The following is an 18,791-nucleotide window of genomic DNA, read 5'->3' as shown; positions in this document are numbered from 1 at the left end:
AGATCAATCACATTCCCCATATACCATATAACTGAATGGTAAATTAACAATAATAAAAAAATTCTTTCACAACAGCAATTTTAACAATAGCAACCTAGGAATAAAGTTAAAGGGTATGTAAGAACTTTATGAAGCAAAGTACACTTGTAAAAGACACAAGAAAACAGTGAGTAATTGGAAAGATATTATATAGTAATGATCACGGCTGGAAAGACTTCAAATTATGACGATGGTATTTCTCAAGTTACTCTAAAAATTTAATGCAACTTTAATCAAGATATCAAGGGGCTTTTCCTGGAACTTAGCAAACTAATTGTAAAATTAATATGGAAGAGCAAAGTGCCAAGGATAACAAAATCGCTCTGGCTGGTTTGGTTCACTGGATAGAGTGTCGGCCTGGGGACTGAAGGGTCCCAGGTTCGATTCCGGTCAAGGGCATGTACCTTGGTTGCAGGCACATCCCCAGTAGGGGGTGTGCAGGAGGCAGCTGATCGATGATGCTTCTCCTTCATCAATGTTTCTAACTCTCTATCCCTCTCCCTTCCTCTCTGTAAAAAATCAATAAAATATATTTTAAAAAAATAGCAAAATCAATTTTAAAAATATGTTTTTATTGATTTCAGAGAGAGGAAGGAAGAGGGAGAAAGAGAGATAGAAACATCAATGATGATATAGAATCCTTGTTCTGCTGCTTCCTAACATGCCCCCTACTGAGGATTGAGCCCAGAACCCCAGCATGTGTCCTGACCAGGAATGGAACCATGACCTCCTGGTTCATGGGTCAATGCTCAACCACTGAGGCATACCAGGTAGGCAGCAAAGTCAATTTTAAGGAACAAAGTAGAAGAACATATTTTAAAGCTACTATAAATTATATATTGGAGAAATAACAATCAGATCACAGAACAAAAGAGTAGTCCATTCATACACAGAAACTTAATTTAAGATAGAGTTGATAAGAAAGAACATATTATTTAATAACTAGAGGCCTGATGCATAAAATTCGTGCAAGAGTAGGCCTTTCTTCCCCCAGCTGCCGGCATGGGCTTCCCTCTGGCACCTGAGACTTGTGCTTCCCTTGCAGCCCCGGCTTTGCTGGAAAGGTCATCCAGAAGGATGTCTGGTCTAATTAGCATATGACGCTTTTATCAATATATCATGCTGTCACAAGTGGTTATCCAAATACTAGATTTTAAACAGATTAAAAGTCTATATAAAATATTAACACTTTTATAGACCCTTAGGAGATATTCTATCTTTATGACCTTGAAGCAGTAAAGACAAAAAAAGCACGAGACTGATAATCGCATTAAAATTAAAAGCTCATGTTCAAGAAAAGATTCCATAAACAAGTTAGAAACAAGCCACGCATTGGAGATTTGCAATGTATACAAATAACAAAAAATTAGTATAGTCCAACTGGTGTGGCTCAGTGGTTGACTGCTGACCTATGAACCAGGAAATCACGGGTCGATTCCCGGCCAGGGCACATGCCTGCGTTTTGGACTCAATCCTCAGTAGGGGCAACCAGGCCAGCAGGGGTGGGGAGGGGCACAGTTGGGGCAACCAGGCCGGCAGAGGGGGGCAGTTGGGAGCGATTAGGCTGGCAGGGGGGGCAGTGAGGGGTGACCAGGCTGGCAGCAGGGGGAGCAGTTAGGGGTGATCAGGCCAGCATGCAGAGGCAGTGAGGGGCGATCAGGCTGGCACAGGGGTAAGGGGGCAGTTAGGGGCGACCAGGCAGGCAGGTGAGCGATTAGGAGCCAGCAGTCCAGGACTGTAAGAGGGATGTCCAACTACTGGCAGTTGGACATCCCCCAAGGGGTCCCGGATTGGAGAGGGTACAGGCGGGGCTGAGGGGACCCTCCCCTTCTGCACAAATTTCGTGCACCGGGCCTCTAGTAAATCAGTAAGAAACAATGTTTTGCTCAAAAGAAATGAGCAAAAGATATGAACACAATTCACAAAGAGTATGTTCATTAGTAACTGAGGAAATGCAACTTAAGTTTGATTCCTAGTAAGGGGTGTGCAGGAGGCAGCTGATCAATAACACTCTCTCATCATTGATGTTTCTATCTCTCTCTCCCTCTACCTTCCTCTCTGAAATCAATAAAAATATACTTTTAAAAAAATTAAGTCTGATAATATAAAGTAGGTAGGGGCATGAAAATAATGAAAACTATCTTATACTGTTGCTGGTGTAAGTATAGACTGGTAACAGCTTCTTAGAAGAGCAATTTGACAGTATCTAGTAAAGTTGAAATTACATGTAACCTATGCAATTCCATTTCTAGACCGAAACTCTTGAGCAGGGGTCCTCAAACTGCAGCCCGTGGGCCACATGCAAATACAAATATTGTATTTGTTCCCGTTTTGTTTTTTTTACTTCAAAATAAGATATGTGCAGTGTGCATAGGAATTTGTTTCATAGTTTTTTTTTAAACTATAGTCCAGCCCTCCAACGGTCTGAGGGACAGTGAACTGGCCCCGTTTAAAAAGTTTGAGGACCCCTGCTCTTGAGCATCTCTCTATAGCAGTGATGGAGAACCTTTTGAGCTCGGCGTGTCAGCATTTTGAAAAACCCTAACTTAACTCTGGTGCCGTGTCACATATAGAAATTTTTTGATATTTGCAACCATAGTAAAACAAAGACTTATATTTTTGATATTTATTTTATATATTTAAATGCCATTTAACAAAGAAAAATCAACCAAAAAAATGAGTTCGCATGTCACCTCTGACACGCATGTCATAGGTTCGCCATCACTGCTCTACAGCATAGCTTTTACTAACAAGAACTGGAAACCACCTTAATTATCCACCAGCACAAAAGACACATTAAGTAAATTCTAACTAAATACTATACAGAAATCGAAATGAATAAACTAGAGTTACATGTATCAAACATTAAGAAAAAAAAAGCTGCCGAAACCGGTTTGGCTCAGTGGATAGAGCGTCGGCCTGCGGACTGAAAGGTCCCAGGTTCGATTCCGGTCAAGGGCATGTACCTGGGTTGCGGGTACATCCCCAGTGGGGGGTGTGCAGGAGGCGGCTGATCGATGTTTCTCTCTCATCGATGTTTCTGACTCTCTATCTCTCTCCCTTCCTCTCTGTAAAAAATCAATAAAATATATTAAAAAAAAAAAAAGAAGAAAGAAAAAAAAAGCTACAGATAGAAAATTATAACCCAGTAGCATATGCATAAAGTGTAAAAACATCCTAAGTCATATACACACACACACACACACACACACACACACACACACACACACACACACACACATCCATCCATCCTCTGGGTAAAAGGATGGAATTAAGGAGAACTTAATTCACAAGTAAGCTTTTATTGTATCTGTAATACAACTGCCATTTTAAAATGCTGTAAATAAGTTTTTGTTCGAGTGAGTGAGAAGAAAAAAACGAAGAAAATTAAAATCGTCCATAGTCCCACTCCTCAAATGACTATCTGTAGTATTTTTCTAGCTCACAAAAAAAAAAAATGAACTTTCACATGACAACATATTATATGCACTTCAATAGCAGTTTTAATGAAGGTATAGCATTCCATCACATAGATATGCCAGAGCTTACTCAACTAATTAATTCTCTTGGCTTGGAGTAACAATGCTAAATGAAAAAACTCATTAAGTAAATCTTTCCACACATCCTTAATTGTTTTAGAATAAATGCCTGAAGTAGAATTACTTTTAAAGCATACTGTTGAAGCACACTGGCAAGGGCTTCTCTAAATGGTTGTGCCTGTGTACTTACTTACTGGTAGTGTGAACGAGAACCCATGTCCCTGAACTCTCAGTGGTATTTTTATTCTTTAATATTCTTGAAGCATATTTTAAAGTGTTATTAGCGATTGTTCTTGGGCTTCCAAGAACAATTTCTTTCATTGCACTACAGTATAAAGCTTCACTTTTGAGTCTTCTGTATAGGGTGCTGCTGTAGGAGGTTTTAGGAATACCATAAGCAAAAAATGGCAACAGAGATGGGCAGTAAATCTAATCCCTAGGTTAGAATCTGGACAGGCTACCAAAACCAGAATATATTTCTGCTTGGATCTGCTGCCCAAGCCAGGTATAAGGTATTATAGAGTTGTATGTTTCTCTCTGGCTTTTCATTTCAAGAGGGCTTAAGACACCATGGTCTTGATCTCCACAGGTCATATTTACCAAAGGCTGAAGTCTTAGAGTTGATTCCAATTTCATGGGAATACCTAAGTGCTCCTGCAGAAGGAACAGCTACTCCATTCCTTCTGAACCTACCTGTTCCAATTAACACACAACACTCAGGCTCTGAAAGCAGAGGCTTAGAAGAGGTGCCAAGCACATAGGAGTGGTAGAGTCTTCTCCCTGCTGCCCTTTCATGTCTCTTTGCAACACTGGTTAGTACTCCGTATATTACTAGAAGCTTTTTAAAAATATATATTTTATTGATTTTTTAGAGAGGAAGGGAGAGGGATAGAGAGTTAGAAACATCGATGAGAGAGAAACATTGATCAGCTGCCTCCTGCACACTCCCCACTGGGTATGTGCCCGCAACCAAGGCACATGCCCTTGACTGGAATCGAACCTGGGACCCTTGAGTCTGCAGGCTGATGCTCTATCCACCGAGCCAAACCGGTCAGAGCAAATAGAAGCTTTTTTAAATTGGCAAACTAAAATTAAAAACCAATGTAATTGACTTGTATAACTGAAAGTTCATTGGAGTCTAATTCAGGTATAGCTGAAACCACAATTATTTGTCACCTCAATCCTCATTTTTAATGCTGTATGGAAAGCAAACAATGCAGACCTCTTTGAGAAGATGATCAGATATCTACACTAATAAAAGAGAAAGATGTAAATTAACCACTCCACTACACCCACCAGCCAATCAGGAGTGAGTATGCAAATTAACCCATCTAAGATGGTGGCAGCCATGGAGCTGGAGCGAGCAGGAGGCTTGGGTTGTCCCTGGCGATGGAGGAAGCCAAGCTTCCCGCCTTCCCTGGCCAGCCCTCGGCTCCACTCAAGGCTACAAAGTTTCATTTGCATAAGATAAATAAATCCCAGATACCTGCTTCCAACCAGACCTGGGCTCTGCTCAAGGCTACAAAGTTTCAATTATAGAAGATAAGTAAATCCCAGAAAAAAAAGGAGAGACTGGGAGCCTGGGTTGCCAGGGGGGCGTGGACAGCCTGAAAATGGCCCTCTGCCCCTCACCCGGGCTGGCCAAGTACCCCAGCAGGACACCCCCCACCCTGAAGGGGCAGTGGGCAGCCTGAAAATGGCCCTCAGCCCCTCAACCAGGCTGGCCAGGCACCTCAGTGGGACCCCCCACCCTGATCCGGGACACCCTTCAGGGCAAACCAGCCGGCCCTCTATCCTATATAATAAAAGGGTAATATGCAAATTGACCCTAACAGCAGAACAACTGGGAATGACTGGTCACTATGACACACACTGACCACCAGGGGCAGATGCTCAATGCAGGAGCTGCTCCCTGGTGATCAGTGTGCTCCCACAGGGGGAACTCTGCTCAGCCACAAACCAGGCTGACAGCTACCAGCACAGCAGTGGTGGTAGGAGCCTCTCCCGCCTCAGCAGCACTAAGGATGTCCGACTGCAGCTTAGGCCTGCTCCCCGCTAGCAAGTGGACATCCCCTGAGGGCTCTTGGGCTGCCAGAGGGATGTCTGACTGCCAGCTCAGGCCCAATCCTCCCCCCTGGGGAGCGGGCCTAAGCCAGCAGGTGGACATCCCCCAAGGGGTCCCAGACTGCAAGAGGGCACAGGCCGGGCTGAGGGATCCCCCCGAGTGCACAAATTTTTGTGCACCGGGCCTCTAGTATATTATAAATCACAATATGAGACAGACTGCTAGCAATTCCTAGAGATCCCCAGTCACAACCCAAGTAAAGCATCAGAATCACACTAAGAGTGACTCATACAACCTATTTCTACAAGGAACCAAAAGGGAACATTCCAGCTAGGCAGGTGCTTTTTACCTACCTTTTCATGCGCTCGTGTTCACTAGTGTCCAAAGCTCTCAGGGTTCGGGCATAAAGGACAACAATGTCACTGTGCTTGGCTTTCTTGTTGCACTAAAGAGCCCAATAGTACACAATTAGTCGAGTTCCAGGAATCCTCCTGATTTAACATGACTGTGCACATGCACAGTCCCTATCTACAGTCCTTACCTGGGGACATTTTCGTGTCGGTCCTTTGAGCCATTTAGAAATGCACCTAAACCCAAAGAGGTGCCCACAGCGTAAAGCAGAAAGCCGGTGATCCCCAGCATTTGTCCACTGTTCTAAACATATTGTGCAAGTGTCCCCTTCTTCTTCCTCATCTGTAGAAGCTGAAGGGAGCAGCGAACTGGACTTCTGGGGAGACTGCTGGATGAAAACCAGAACACATTCAAATGAGAGAAAATGCAAAATCAGTCTTGAAGAGGATGCACAACTATCAAATTAACAAAACCACACAAAAATGATACAAACCCAATTGAAAACATTGCAGAAAAACTACAGCACCTATGAATCACTTGTCATTCTCTTTAGAATGCAATCTAGTCAAATCCAACATAAAGCACAAAAATATTAGTACCCTTTGACCTTATGAAACTCTTGGATTTTTTTTTTTCATTCAAATGAAGAAAAAGGGCTATCTTTAGAAAGACACACACACACCAGTTACCCAGATAATCAACAGGAAACAGTAAATTTGCTACTTTTCCAAAATAAGGTTTCATAATCAACTATAGTGGTTATAAAGTACTTGTTTCTTGTGAATCAGAGAAATACCAGAAAAACAAACTACAAACAGCTTACAAAAAATTATAAATGGTCAATAATTGTTCACTTATAATTAAAAAAATGCAAATTTTTAAATCTATTAAGTGGTATAAATTAATGTCTGATGACACCAAGCACTGTTGAGAATGAGGGAGAAATGGGCATGCTTACATATTATTGCTGCAAGTAGAAACTTGGCACAAATTTTCCAGAGGGCAATTTGGCATTATCTATTAAAACTAAAATACATATTTTTCTTTTGATATAGCAATCTCTCTGCTAGGAATATATGTCATGAATACAGACATAAAATTTGCCAACACATTTCTACAAGGATGTTCAGTGCAGCATGATTTATATTAGAAAGAGCCTTTGGCCAGTGTGGCTCAGTTGGTTGGGGCATCAACCTGTATACTGAAAGGTTTTGGGTTCGATTCATAGTCAGGGCACCTACATCAAAGTCACCCCTCAAGTCCCACCACCCCCACCTCCGCTTGCCCTCTCTCAAAATCAATATGTATATCCTTGAGTGAGGATATAAATAAACAAAAAAGAATGAAAAGGGAATGATCATAGTATACATGACAAGGGAAGAGTTAACTAAAATTTTATTTATATGATGGAACACTATTATTAAGTTACTAGAGGTCTGGTGTACAAAATTCGTGTGTGGGGGAGGGGGGAAGGGAAGGTGTGTGTCCCTCAGTCCAGCCTGCACCCTCTCCAATCTGGGACATCCCTCTCACAACCCAGTACTGCTGGCTCCCAACCGCTCGCCTGCCTGCCTGATTGGCCCTAACCACTCCCCTGCCAGCCTGATCGACGCCTAACTGCTCCCCTGCCAGCCTGATCACCCCCAACTGCCCTCCCCTGCTGGCCTGGCCCCCCCAACTGCCCTTCCCAGCCGACCATCTTGTGTTGAAGTGATGGTCAATTTGCGTATCAACTCTTTATTAGATGGGATTAATAAAAATAAGGTTTAACTTTATGTGCTAATAGAAAGCTCTCCAAAATGTAGTTGATGGGAAAAAGAATAAAAACAAGATATAATATAATCCCATTTGGGTAAATTTAAAACATTTTTACACATAAATTGACATATACATAAAATTTTTTTTCTAGAGGGAAGAAATAAAAACAGAGACCATACACAAATTTGCAAAAAGTAGATCAATGATGTTTTGGGATTGGCCAAGTCCACAATTGATGTAAATAACTTAAGTACAATAATTTGTTATTTTTTAAATTAAAAATTGCTTATCACATAGTTATCACCTTCTGCCAGATAGTTCATAAACTACATTCCTATATATTATTTTAACTGATACTTAACTTTGTTAGTTAGGCAGGACAAGTTACCCTCACATCTTCACCCCCCACCCACTAACCCTTTTTTAAAACTAAGAGAAAGAAGTCACACAAATGACTAACTTAGATAAGATCTACTCCTACATCTCCTGCCTATAAAGCCTGCAAGTTTTTCATTTTAGCCTGCAGTCTCCTTTTCATTTCAAAAAAAGTTCATTATTACCTGCTTGGGGAATGTGTCTCTTCCACCACTACATATAACTTCTTGCTCTGCTGAAACACCTCCTGGTTGTTCTGCCAAGTTGTTTCCAGAAATAGAATAGGTAATAACAAAAGAAGACATGTGTCATAAGGTATCAGACGGTAGGAGAGGCTGAACTCACCATTTCTAATTGGTAGTGTTAGTGTAAAAGGGATAACAATTTTCCCAAGCAGCATCAGTGAATTTCCCCCCACTTATTTTAGATATTTTCTAACATATATAAAAAATAGAACAGCTTAACTATCCATAGGTACCCATCACCCCATTTCAAAATAATCAGTTATTTTTATAATCTTTTTCCAGCTTAGCCCTATTTTCTTTTGGAATACTTAATAACAAACTCTTAAATATCATTTCACTTGTAAAAACTTTTGTAACACTAACTGGTAAGGATTTACTTTTACATAACATTATTATTGTAGCTCATAAAATTAACACTAACCCATTAATACCTTTAATACCCAGGCACTCAGTTCATATTCAAAATTTCCCAACCGTATTTACTACAGTGAATTTATTCCAACCAGGATTTAAACAAGGTTTCCAAAATGAGCTTGATTGTTATATGTCTCTAAGTCTTTGTTTTTCCTTCATAACAATTTTCCTTTACTCATTTTTATCCCCTCCTTGTCACTTATATATTGGGGGAATTTGGTCATTTGTCTTATAAAAAGTGCTACATCCTGGATTTGGCTGTTTCCTTGGGGCTCTGCCTACATTTCCTATAAACTGACAGATGCAGCGGCTTCAGCAGATTCAATTCTGGTTTTTGGGGAAGAGGAGGGGCAGCAAGATACTTCTTAGGTTGTGCATCTGATTATAGCACATCAGGAGGCTCAATTGGCTTCAGGTGTTGTCAGTCCGACCCCTAAACTATCAGGGTCTTCATCAATCTTTCACACCTTCATTAATGGTGATTTTTAATTTTTAGTTATTTTTCATGTAATTTTTCTTGGATTGCTTCTAGATTTTGAAGTACTCCTTACTCCTGGATTTTATCACTCATATACTCTTCTAATACCAAAATGATTTCATTTTTTACCTTAGGTCTCCAATCCATTTACTATATCCTGGTTTATAGTATAAGGAATGAATCCACTTTTATTGTTTTTCAGTTAGATATCCAGTTTTAACAAGAATTTAAGTCTCTTATCCCCACTGATTTGAGATTTTTCCCTTTACAAAACTAGATTTTCATATACATTTAGGTATTTTTGTAGATGTCCCAAATGTCATACATTTTAGATTTGAATGACTGCATCTTTGAGATACTGCTTACCTTGTTCCTCTACTCCTTTCTGTAAACTGTGTGAATTAGTTATTATATCTAGTCTTAAATAAATTCATGTTTTTTGTTTTGCAACAATACTTCTTAGTGGTGTAGATATTTCTGACTATAGCATATCAAGAGGCACATTAGTTCTGGAGATTTTAGCTTGGTCCCTATAAAAGAATTCCATTAACCTTTAACCCTAATGACTTTAGGATCCACTAATGATCTTTACCAGAATACACTGTTTTATTAGGAGCCACAAAATGACCCCCGACCCCCTTCATTTCTGCTATTACTAGATAATTCTTCTATTTATTTATTTATAAATATATCTTAATTGATTTCAGAGAGGAAGGGACAGGGAGAGAGAGAGATAGAAACATCAATGATGAGAGAGAATCATTGATCGGCTGCGTCCTGCACGCCCCTATTGGGGATCGAGCCCATAACCCTGGGCAAACCCGGGACCTTTCAGTCTGCAGGTTGGCTCTATCCACTGAGCCAAACCAGCTAGAGTGGTAATTCTTCTATTTTAAAAATCTTTCTTTGGCGTGGGTGGGAGGGATAAAATGACAGAGTTTTAAGGGCAGTGAAAATGCTCTGTATATTATAATGATGGTTGTCCAAACCCATAAAGTGTATAACACCAAAAGTGAACCCTAAAGTAAACTATGGACTTCAAGTAATTATGATGTATAACAAATGCATTATTCTGGTGAATGATGCTGATAATGGAGAGTCAGGCAATGCATGTGCAGAGATAGAGGGTATATGAGAAATCTCTGTATCTTGCTCTGTTTTGTTGTGAACCTTTCTTTTAAATTACTCTAAAAGAAAGTCTTTAAAAACAACAACCCTAAAACTTCCTTCATCAATTATTTGGTTTTACTGAATACAGTTCACACAAGGAAAGGTAGGATAAATATTTACTCCTTTATTTTTCAGCTTTCAGACTAATGAGTTAGGGCTCTTATAATTTATTAAAATAAAATGACTGATAAACGAGTTTGTTTTTATTGATTTTTTTTTTTGAGAGAGAGAAACATCAATTTGTTGTCCCACTTATTTATACATTCATTGGTTGATTCTTATATGTGCCCTGACCAGGGATGGAACTGCCAACCTTGGTATATTGGGACAACACTCCAACCAACTGAACTAACTACCTGTCCAGGGTAATAAATGAGATTTTTAAAAAATACATAATTATGAACTTATATATTTTCATCGATTTAATGCATTTCAACCTATTTAAATCCAAATACACACTCATTATTCTTTCTGATGCTCAAACTGTCCTATTTTATTTTAGGTTACTAAGAACCCTTTCTAGGTTGTTCTTATGACATATCTCTATGAGACTTAGATTGTCTCCTTGCTTTCTAGCCTAATAAAATGCCCTAGACCAGTGGTTCTCAACCTGTGGGTCACGATCCCTTTGGGGGTCGAATGACCCTTTCACAGGAGTCGCCTAAGATCATCAGAAAACACACATATAATTACATATTGTTTTTATGATTAATCACTATGCTTTAATTATGTTCAATTTGTAACAATGAAGCTGGGCATCACCACAACATAAGGAACTATATTAAAGGGTCACGGCATTAGGAAGGTTGAAAACCACTGCCCTAGACTCATATTTGAGATTCCTATCCCAGACCTGGAAAGCCATTTCTCCAAAAGGCCCTGGTTCCATTTAGTGGGAAAAGCCCACAATCTCGGGTATCAGAGGGTTTAAATGTAAGCAAGACCTATGATCTTGGGGTCTCTGCCCACCAGTTGCTAAACAAAGTTCCACTTGCACAATACATAACATTATACTAGGACTTAAAAAGTAGAAGACTAGATAGGGTGCTAAATTTACAAAGCTTTTCTTTACAAACAAACAAACAAACATCTACTTCCTTCTCAGATGTCTAAGAAAATGAAAGGGAATATAAAATGTGATTACAAAATAAATGATTCACTGGGTCACAAATCATATTAAATTGCAAGTCAGATCAAATCCTCTCTATATAACTATGGCCAGTGAAAGCAGCACTATAAAGCAGAAATCTATTGCATTTGCGGGGAAAAAGAAAAAGTATCAAAACACGTATCCAGAGACTCTAGCCTTTTGAAGTCTGAGCATTTTTTGTTAATCCTCACTGGAGGGTATTTTTTCCATTGATTTTTAGAGAGTGTGGAAAGGAAGGAGGGGGAGAGACAGAGAGAAACATCAATCGCTTGCCTCCCACAGGTGCCATGATCAGAGCCAGGGGTGCAAACTGCAAACCAGGTATGTGCCCTTAACTGGGAATTGAACTGGAGACCCTTCGGTACACGGGCCAATGCTCTAACCACTTAGCCACACCAACCCGGGCTGGAGTCTAAGCTTTCTATATATTAGCCTTGTGAATCCAAACCTGGATAAACACTCACCTTCCAAAATGGCAGCTTCAGGTTCTACCTGCACAACCACCTCTTCATACTCTATGGAACTTTCATTGTCAGAATCAGAACTACTTGGTACCTGCAAGTCTTCAGATACAGGATTGCTAGCCCCTGAATCATGAGAAGTAGTTGGCAAAGAAGGTTGGCTCCTGCTCACTTGAAAGTAAGCATCCAACGGTGGTGCTCTGGACCTATTTACAAAGAAAGGCAACAGAATGTACAATAGACCACCATCATAAAAATAACCCAATGTAATTTGGAGGTAAATCCTAGTCATTTGAACCCATCTCCAGGCCCTTAAATGCTTCCTTTGAACAAAATAGCAGAATTAGGCAGATGATGGCTGGTCTGTATACTTTCTTCCACTTAATTATATTAGCCCACACTGGAGCCTGACTCTTCTACTAAAAGCTAATTCTACTTTACTGGCCCCTTTGGCCATGTGTTAATACCTTTTAAAGGATATGACTCAGCAATCTGTCAATATTAGGGGGTTGGGAAGAGAAAATGGGCATGAAGAAAAAGGGCCCTGTTGGTCAAATATGGTCTCATGGATTCTGCTGCTACAGTTAGGCAGATCAGGTCTTTTGGGATACAGAATGAAGTCTGGCTTCAGTCATTGTTTCAGCTCTTATTTTTAGACACTAGAGGCCCAGTACACGAAATTTGTGCACTGGGGGGGTCTGGGGGGGGGGCGCGTGCGCAGTCCCTCAGCCTGGCCAGGGCCCTCTCGCAGTCCAGGAGCCCTCAGGGGACATGGAGTCAGGCTTCTGTCTGAGCGGTTCTCCACCTGTGGGACCATCAGGGGGCAGCTCCTGCCTTGAGCATCTGCCCCCTTGTGGTCTGTGTGTGTCTTAGTGACCGATCATTCTGCCAAAGGGCCGAAACCAGCTGACATCCCCTGAGGGGTCCTGGATTGCAAGAGGGCCCAGGCCAGGCCGAGGGACCCCACTGGTGCACAATGGGGACCAGGGAGGGATGCAGGAGGTTCGCCAGCTGGGGAAGGACCGCAGGAGGGCTCCAGGGCATGTCTGGCCCATCTTGCTCAGTCCCGATTGGCCAAACCCCAGCAGCAAGCTAACCTACTGGTCCACTATATGCTCCCTGGTGGTCAGTGTATGTCATAGTGAGCGGTTGAGCAGCCTTAGCATATTACGCTTTGATTAGTTGAACGGACAACTGGACGACTAGACACTTAGCATATTAGGCTTTTATTATATAGGACTGGAGGCCCGGTGCACAAAATTCGTGCAGTGTGTGTATGTTACCTCAGCCCAGCCTGCACCCTCTCCAATCCCGGAACCCTCAGGGGATGTCTGCCAGTTTAGGCCCGATCATATCCCTCTCACAATCCGGGACTGCTGGCTCCTAACTGCTCACTTGCCTGCCTGCCTGCCTGCCCCTTACTGCCCCATCCCCCATCAGCCTAATCACCTCTAACCGCCTCTGCCTGCTGACCTGGTTGCCCCATACAGCCTGCTGTTCAGTTGTCCCTCACTAACCCCCCTGCTGGCCTGGTCGCCCCATACAACCTACTGTTCAGTCATTTGGTTGCCCCTCCCTAACCCCCCTGCCGGCCTGGTTGCCCCAGCAACCTGCTGTTCAGTCGTCTGGTCGCCCCTCATTAACCCCCTTGCTGGCCTGGTCACCCCACGCAGCCTGCTGTTCAGTTGTCCGTCTGGTTATTTCGGTCATGACGGCCCCTGGCTTTTTATACTTTAGGATTATTTTTCTTCTCAAGCTTAATATCTGGTTAAGGTTAAAAACACAACATATCAAAAAAGAACTCAAGATAAGGAGAGTTTGGGAGCAGATTTAACATTCCAATTCATTCTGGCTGACTGAGTTTTAACTGTAACCACTTTTATATCTGTTTTCCTTGTTTCCAAGGTAGCAAGCCATACTCCACCCCATTAATAATGACATTTGATATTAAAAACCTAAAAGATGTTCTGAACTTTAGAACATACTACCAAGCTAATAATCACAAAGTATTAGTGAAAGGTGACCTACTTTAAGTTTTAATAACTGTTTTTATAGCATTAAGGTATATTATTACCCAGAAACCATTATTGGAGATTGCTCATATAGAAAACTTTTGATTTCTCATAGGATTGGTAAAATTTGACTAACTAGGGCCTTCTATTAAAAAAATGGATGATTAAATGGAACAAAATAAACATTTGGTAACCCATTCCATAGATAGAAGATTCACCCTTATAAGAAATGTGAATAAATTAAAATGAGTAGTAGCAATTGTGAAGCCTTTGATTCACAATTTGAGAACCAGTGATTTTTAGCATAACCACAAGATTCTAAAATGAACTGTGTACCCATAAGCAGTCATTTTCTTTTCTCCTTCCCCCGCAGCCTGTGGCACCACTAATTAACTTTGTTTCTATGGATTTGCTTATTCTGTATTTTCTTGAATAGGACCATATAATATGTGGCCTCTTGGGTCTGGCTTTTTTCACAACTTGATGATAAATACAAGGATTATATCATCTGCAAATAGCTATAGTATTGTTTATTTAAAAAAATATTTTTTTCTTATTTTTATTGATTTCAGAGAGGAAGGGTGAGGGAGAGAGAGAAACATCAATGATGAGAGAGAATCATTGATTGGCTGCTTCTTGCACATCCCCTACTGGGGATTGATCCCGCAACCCAGGCATGTACCCTTGACCACAATTGAATCCGGGTCCCTTCAGTCCACAGGCTGATGGTCTATCCACTGAGCCAAACCAGCCAGGGCATTTCTTTCTAATACAAATGCCTTGTTTCTGTAATCTAGTGTCTGTGTGTGTGTGTGTGTGTGTGTGTGTCTGTCTGTCTCTCTCTCGCTGCCTAACCTGGAACCTCCAGTACAATAGTTAATCAAAATGGCAAAAAAGTTTTAATGCACATTTATCTGGCTCCAGAATCCATGTTCTTTACACTGAACTATACAGTCTTTGGCCTTTTAGGTTTATTCCACTTTATGGAGACAAACATGTGACTGTCAGTCAAATAGTTTGATTAATATCTTTCAGCATCTAAATTCTGTAACCTGAGCACAGATTCTACATATGTTGGCAATTTTCTAATTATTGTTTGACTTGTGTGTGTAAATACCTTCTAGGAGAATCATGCTGAACATACCAACAAGATAATTTATTCTCTGTAGAGTTTCTATTTCTCTCTGTAAACTGGCACCTGGTTTATAAGTGTCATTCTGTGAGGTGGTTAACACAAGTGTCCCCGACCAAGAGAAATCACTCAACTGAGTGTATGAACAGCCAAGGCTGAAGAATACTGTGAGAGGCCTCTTGGTGAGCCAGTCCCTGGGGACAACACTCCCAAGTCTCAACCCATTTACTCACTTCAGCAGAGGCCCCAAACTGCACTACCAGGTACTGTCACCTGTCACACAACTGTGTGAAGTCTTATTTTTGCCTTCATAATCTGAAAGAATGACACCTTAAAATAACAGAGTTGGATGCATTTGTAACTCTTCTTTAATACAGAACTAGACACCCACCATCTTTGATGGGTCACATCCAGAAGTGACCAGGCCCTACAGAGACTGGAACCACATTAATAGCAGGCCCTGCTTCAGTAATCAGCAGGATCCATGGAAAAGGATGCTGAATCCTGAAGGCACAATCCCAATTCCAGAGTTACCTCAGACAAATCACAAGTTATCCCATCAGCTTCCTCATTTGTAAAAATAGATGGCCTAGGCCCTAGCCACTATTTTTTAGTACCATCTCACTATTCTCATAGTGTTAAGACAAAAGTATTAAGCTCCCTCTATATCTATGTAGAAAATGAGCCCAATCCAGGTTCATTACCAGCTCTACTTCTGTGTGGTAGCTATGAGACCTTGAACAAAAATTCTTGGACTCCACAAAATGAATTCAACCTCTTTAAACATGAAAATATTTAAAAGACCAAATATGAAAGAAAGTCTTTCAAATAAAGCAGGGGGACTTTAAAAAGAGGTAAGACATAAACAATTGTTATTCTTTTTTTTTTCCTTTTTCTTTTTCCCCCCAATATTTTATTGATTTTTTTATAGAGAAGGGAGAGGGATAGAGAGTTAGAAACATCGATGAGAGAGAAACATCAATCAGCTGCCTCCTGCACACTCCCCACTGGGGATGTGCCCGCAACCAAGGCACATGCCCCTGACCAGAAACGAACCTGGGACCCTTCAGTCCGCAGGCCGACGCTCTCTCTATCCACTGAGCCAAACCGGTTTGGCAACAATTGTTATTCTTTATAATAATCCTGTCAAGACTTGACAGCTTAGCCCTTCAAGAGGTAAATTCAAACCAAAAACTATGAAAAAAAAATTTTCAACTCTTCAACATAGTGTCAGGTGAGGAGGAATGGAATGCTTCCCACTCCGTCAGATAAGCTCTTAATTCACATTCTCCTTTTCACAAGGATTCTCTAAATCTAGCCTTCACCACTATGTAGAGTGCCAATAAACAATGGATATTGGGTGAGTGGAGTGAACTTGCAAATTAAGAAATACACACACACGCACACACACACACACACACATTTATATACAAGATGCAAATGATCTAAAGAAAAAACAGCCTCTACAGAAGTCATTGCCAATAAACTACCATCAGTTTTCAAAGCATTTGAGTATAACTTATCCCTTGCCTGGCCAGAGTGGCTCAGTTGGTTAAACACTGTCCTGTGCACTAAAAGGTCGCTGGTTCAAACCCCGGCCAGGACACATAAAGGGCTTGCAGGTTCCATCTCCGGTTGGGGCACATTGGAAAGGCAACTGACCCATGTTTCTTTCTCCCCCCCACACCCTTTTTCTCTCTCTAAAATCATGTCCTCAGCTAAGGATAAAAAAAAGATAAGAGAAAAAAAATTAAGTATAACATACCCTCTCAATTACTTTGTTAGGTAAATAAAGCAAACACTTTTAGTTTCATCTGACCTGTGAGAAAATAGGGATTCAGCAAAGTTACCTGACTTGCCAAAAGTCACAATGCCTATCTTATCTTAAGCAGTACTGGAGTTATGACTAGAGCCCAAGTTCAAAATTCCCAATCTGGTACTAATCCCATAGTCCACACATTATTATTTACCTGGCACTGTCCGTCCTCTGAGACCCTCCGGTTCTCGCTCTGCGTGAAGCAGTCCCTCTCCTCCTTCTGGCTCTTACTGGCCCCACATTGTAGTCTGAAGGGGGTCTCAGGAATTCTAGCATGCCATGAAGTCTCTGTAGCCCATTAATGAAGTTGCTCATTGTGTGCAATGAAGACACTCGGATGGTAGGGTTAGCATCAGATTCCTGCCTATGCTCCTCTGAAGTTCCTGGATTGATGTTCTCCACATTCTCTTCTCCCACTTCCTCTGTCAGGTCAATGGACACCTGTGGAGCAGGCTGCAGCAGGTGTGGTTCCCCTTGGCTGCTGACCACATCAGCAGGAGCAGGCTGCAGCAGACGTGGTCCCTCTTGGCTGCTGACCACTTCAGCAGGAGCAGGCTGCAGCAGATGTGGTCCCTCTTGGCTGCTGACCACTTCAGCAGGAGCAGGCTGAAGTAAGGGTGGTCCCTGTAGGCTGCTGACAAGTTCAGCTGGAGCAAGTTGTCCTAGAGCATTATGATCTAACTGCATCTGAACATCATATTCCATTACTTCTTGAGCCATCACTGAGGAAGCAGTATTTGTAAAAGGTATTAGTAAAAATAGATAAAACATGTCATATAGTTGATATAATCATATCTAGTTTTGTAGAATTCTATTTAAGATCATTCTTGGCAAAACTGAGAAGATTTTAGTTAAGTCAGAGGTGTTTTGGTAATCATCCACTTTTTCCCCCCATAACAAGCACAACCAGTTGTCCAGGTCATCCTTTGAAAACATGAAGTCATGTGACCATAGTACGATCTTCTTAAATAGAAATAAGGGGATTGAACTACTGAGTCTGAAAGTAATATCCCAGACCTCTTGCGGTTCTTTGTCATGACCTGAATATGGACATTTACCAAATTAATTCAATTACTAAGTGGAAATTACTTAATTTCTCCAAAAAGGTTAAGTAACCTTCATTTACTCCATCCTTTTCATTGTTTCCCATCTCTAATTCCATTTAACAAATATTTATTAAGCATTGTTACGTAGACACCCCACAGACAAGACGCTGTATAACAGAGTTTACATTCTAGAAAATGGGAGAATGTGAAAATTAGACGTTGTGATATTTGGTTTTGAGAGTCGGAGACAAAAAGCATAATTTCAGACACAATAGTAAGAGAAAGCCTCTCAGAAAGAATAGAACTCAGCTGAGGAGTAAAGGATTAAACGAAGTTGGCCATATAAGAGCCAAGGAAGTATCAGAAGGAAATCAGTACACAGGTCCCTGGCAAGCATGGATTTGGTGCATTTGAGAAACCAGGCAGACAAGTGTAACGAGTACAGTAAGGAAGAGCAGACAACATGGGATGAGCCTGATGGGGCAGGACACTATCGCTGAAGGTCTTGTTAGAGAACTTCTTCTTGTGTTAGGAATGGGCTTTAGGGAAGCAAGATTGCAAACCAGGTGACTAGTTTATAAGCTACAATGGGAGTGTAAACAAATGGTTACAAAGGCTTGGACAAGAGTGGACAGCTTTGCCCTGCCAGTATGGTTGAGCGTCATCCCATGCACCAAGAGGTTGAAGATTCCATTCCCAGTCAGGGCACATGCCCAGGTTTTGGGCTTGCGCCCCCCCCC

At 41.2% G+C, this 18,791-nt stretch overlaps 1 protein-coding gene across 3 annotated transcripts in view; it reads right to left on the bottom strand.

Annotated features, from left to right (window-relative positions):
• RFWD3 (ring finger and WD repeat domain 3) overlaps positions 1–18,791 on the bottom strand; it is a 36,684-nt gene that overhangs the window by 15,901 nt on the left and 1,992 nt on the right. For 2 of the 3 annotated variants that reach the window (XM_059667467.1, XM_059667468.1), the window contains exons 2-6: positions 17,160–17,727; positions 12,049–12,251; positions 8,313–8,383; positions 6,185–6,382; positions 5,997–6,088 (exon numbers count right to left, since the gene is read on the bottom strand). In XM_059667467.1, the coding sequence (XP_059523450.1) occupies positions 5,997–6,088; positions 6,185–6,382; positions 8,313–8,383; positions 12,049–12,251; positions 17,160–17,725 (1,130 nt within the window). In that variant the 5' untranslated portion in view covers positions 17,726–17,727. The remainder of the gene's footprint in view (positions 1–5,996; positions 6,089–6,184; positions 6,383–8,312; positions 8,384–12,048; positions 12,252–17,159; positions 17,728–18,791) is intronic. The other variant, XM_059667469.1, reaches the window with a different exon arrangement.

The sequence above is a fragment of the Myotis daubentonii genome, chromosome 15 (genome assembly GCF_963259705.1).
Source record: "Myotis daubentonii chromosome 15, mMyoDau2.1, whole genome shotgun sequence".
In the NCBI taxonomy this organism is placed as follows: Eukaryota; Metazoa; Chordata; class Mammalia; order Chiroptera; family Vespertilionidae; genus Myotis; species Myotis daubentonii.
The sequence above is the reverse complement of the archived record's forward strand: the minus strand, read 5'-3'. Positions and strand labels throughout refer to the sequence as shown.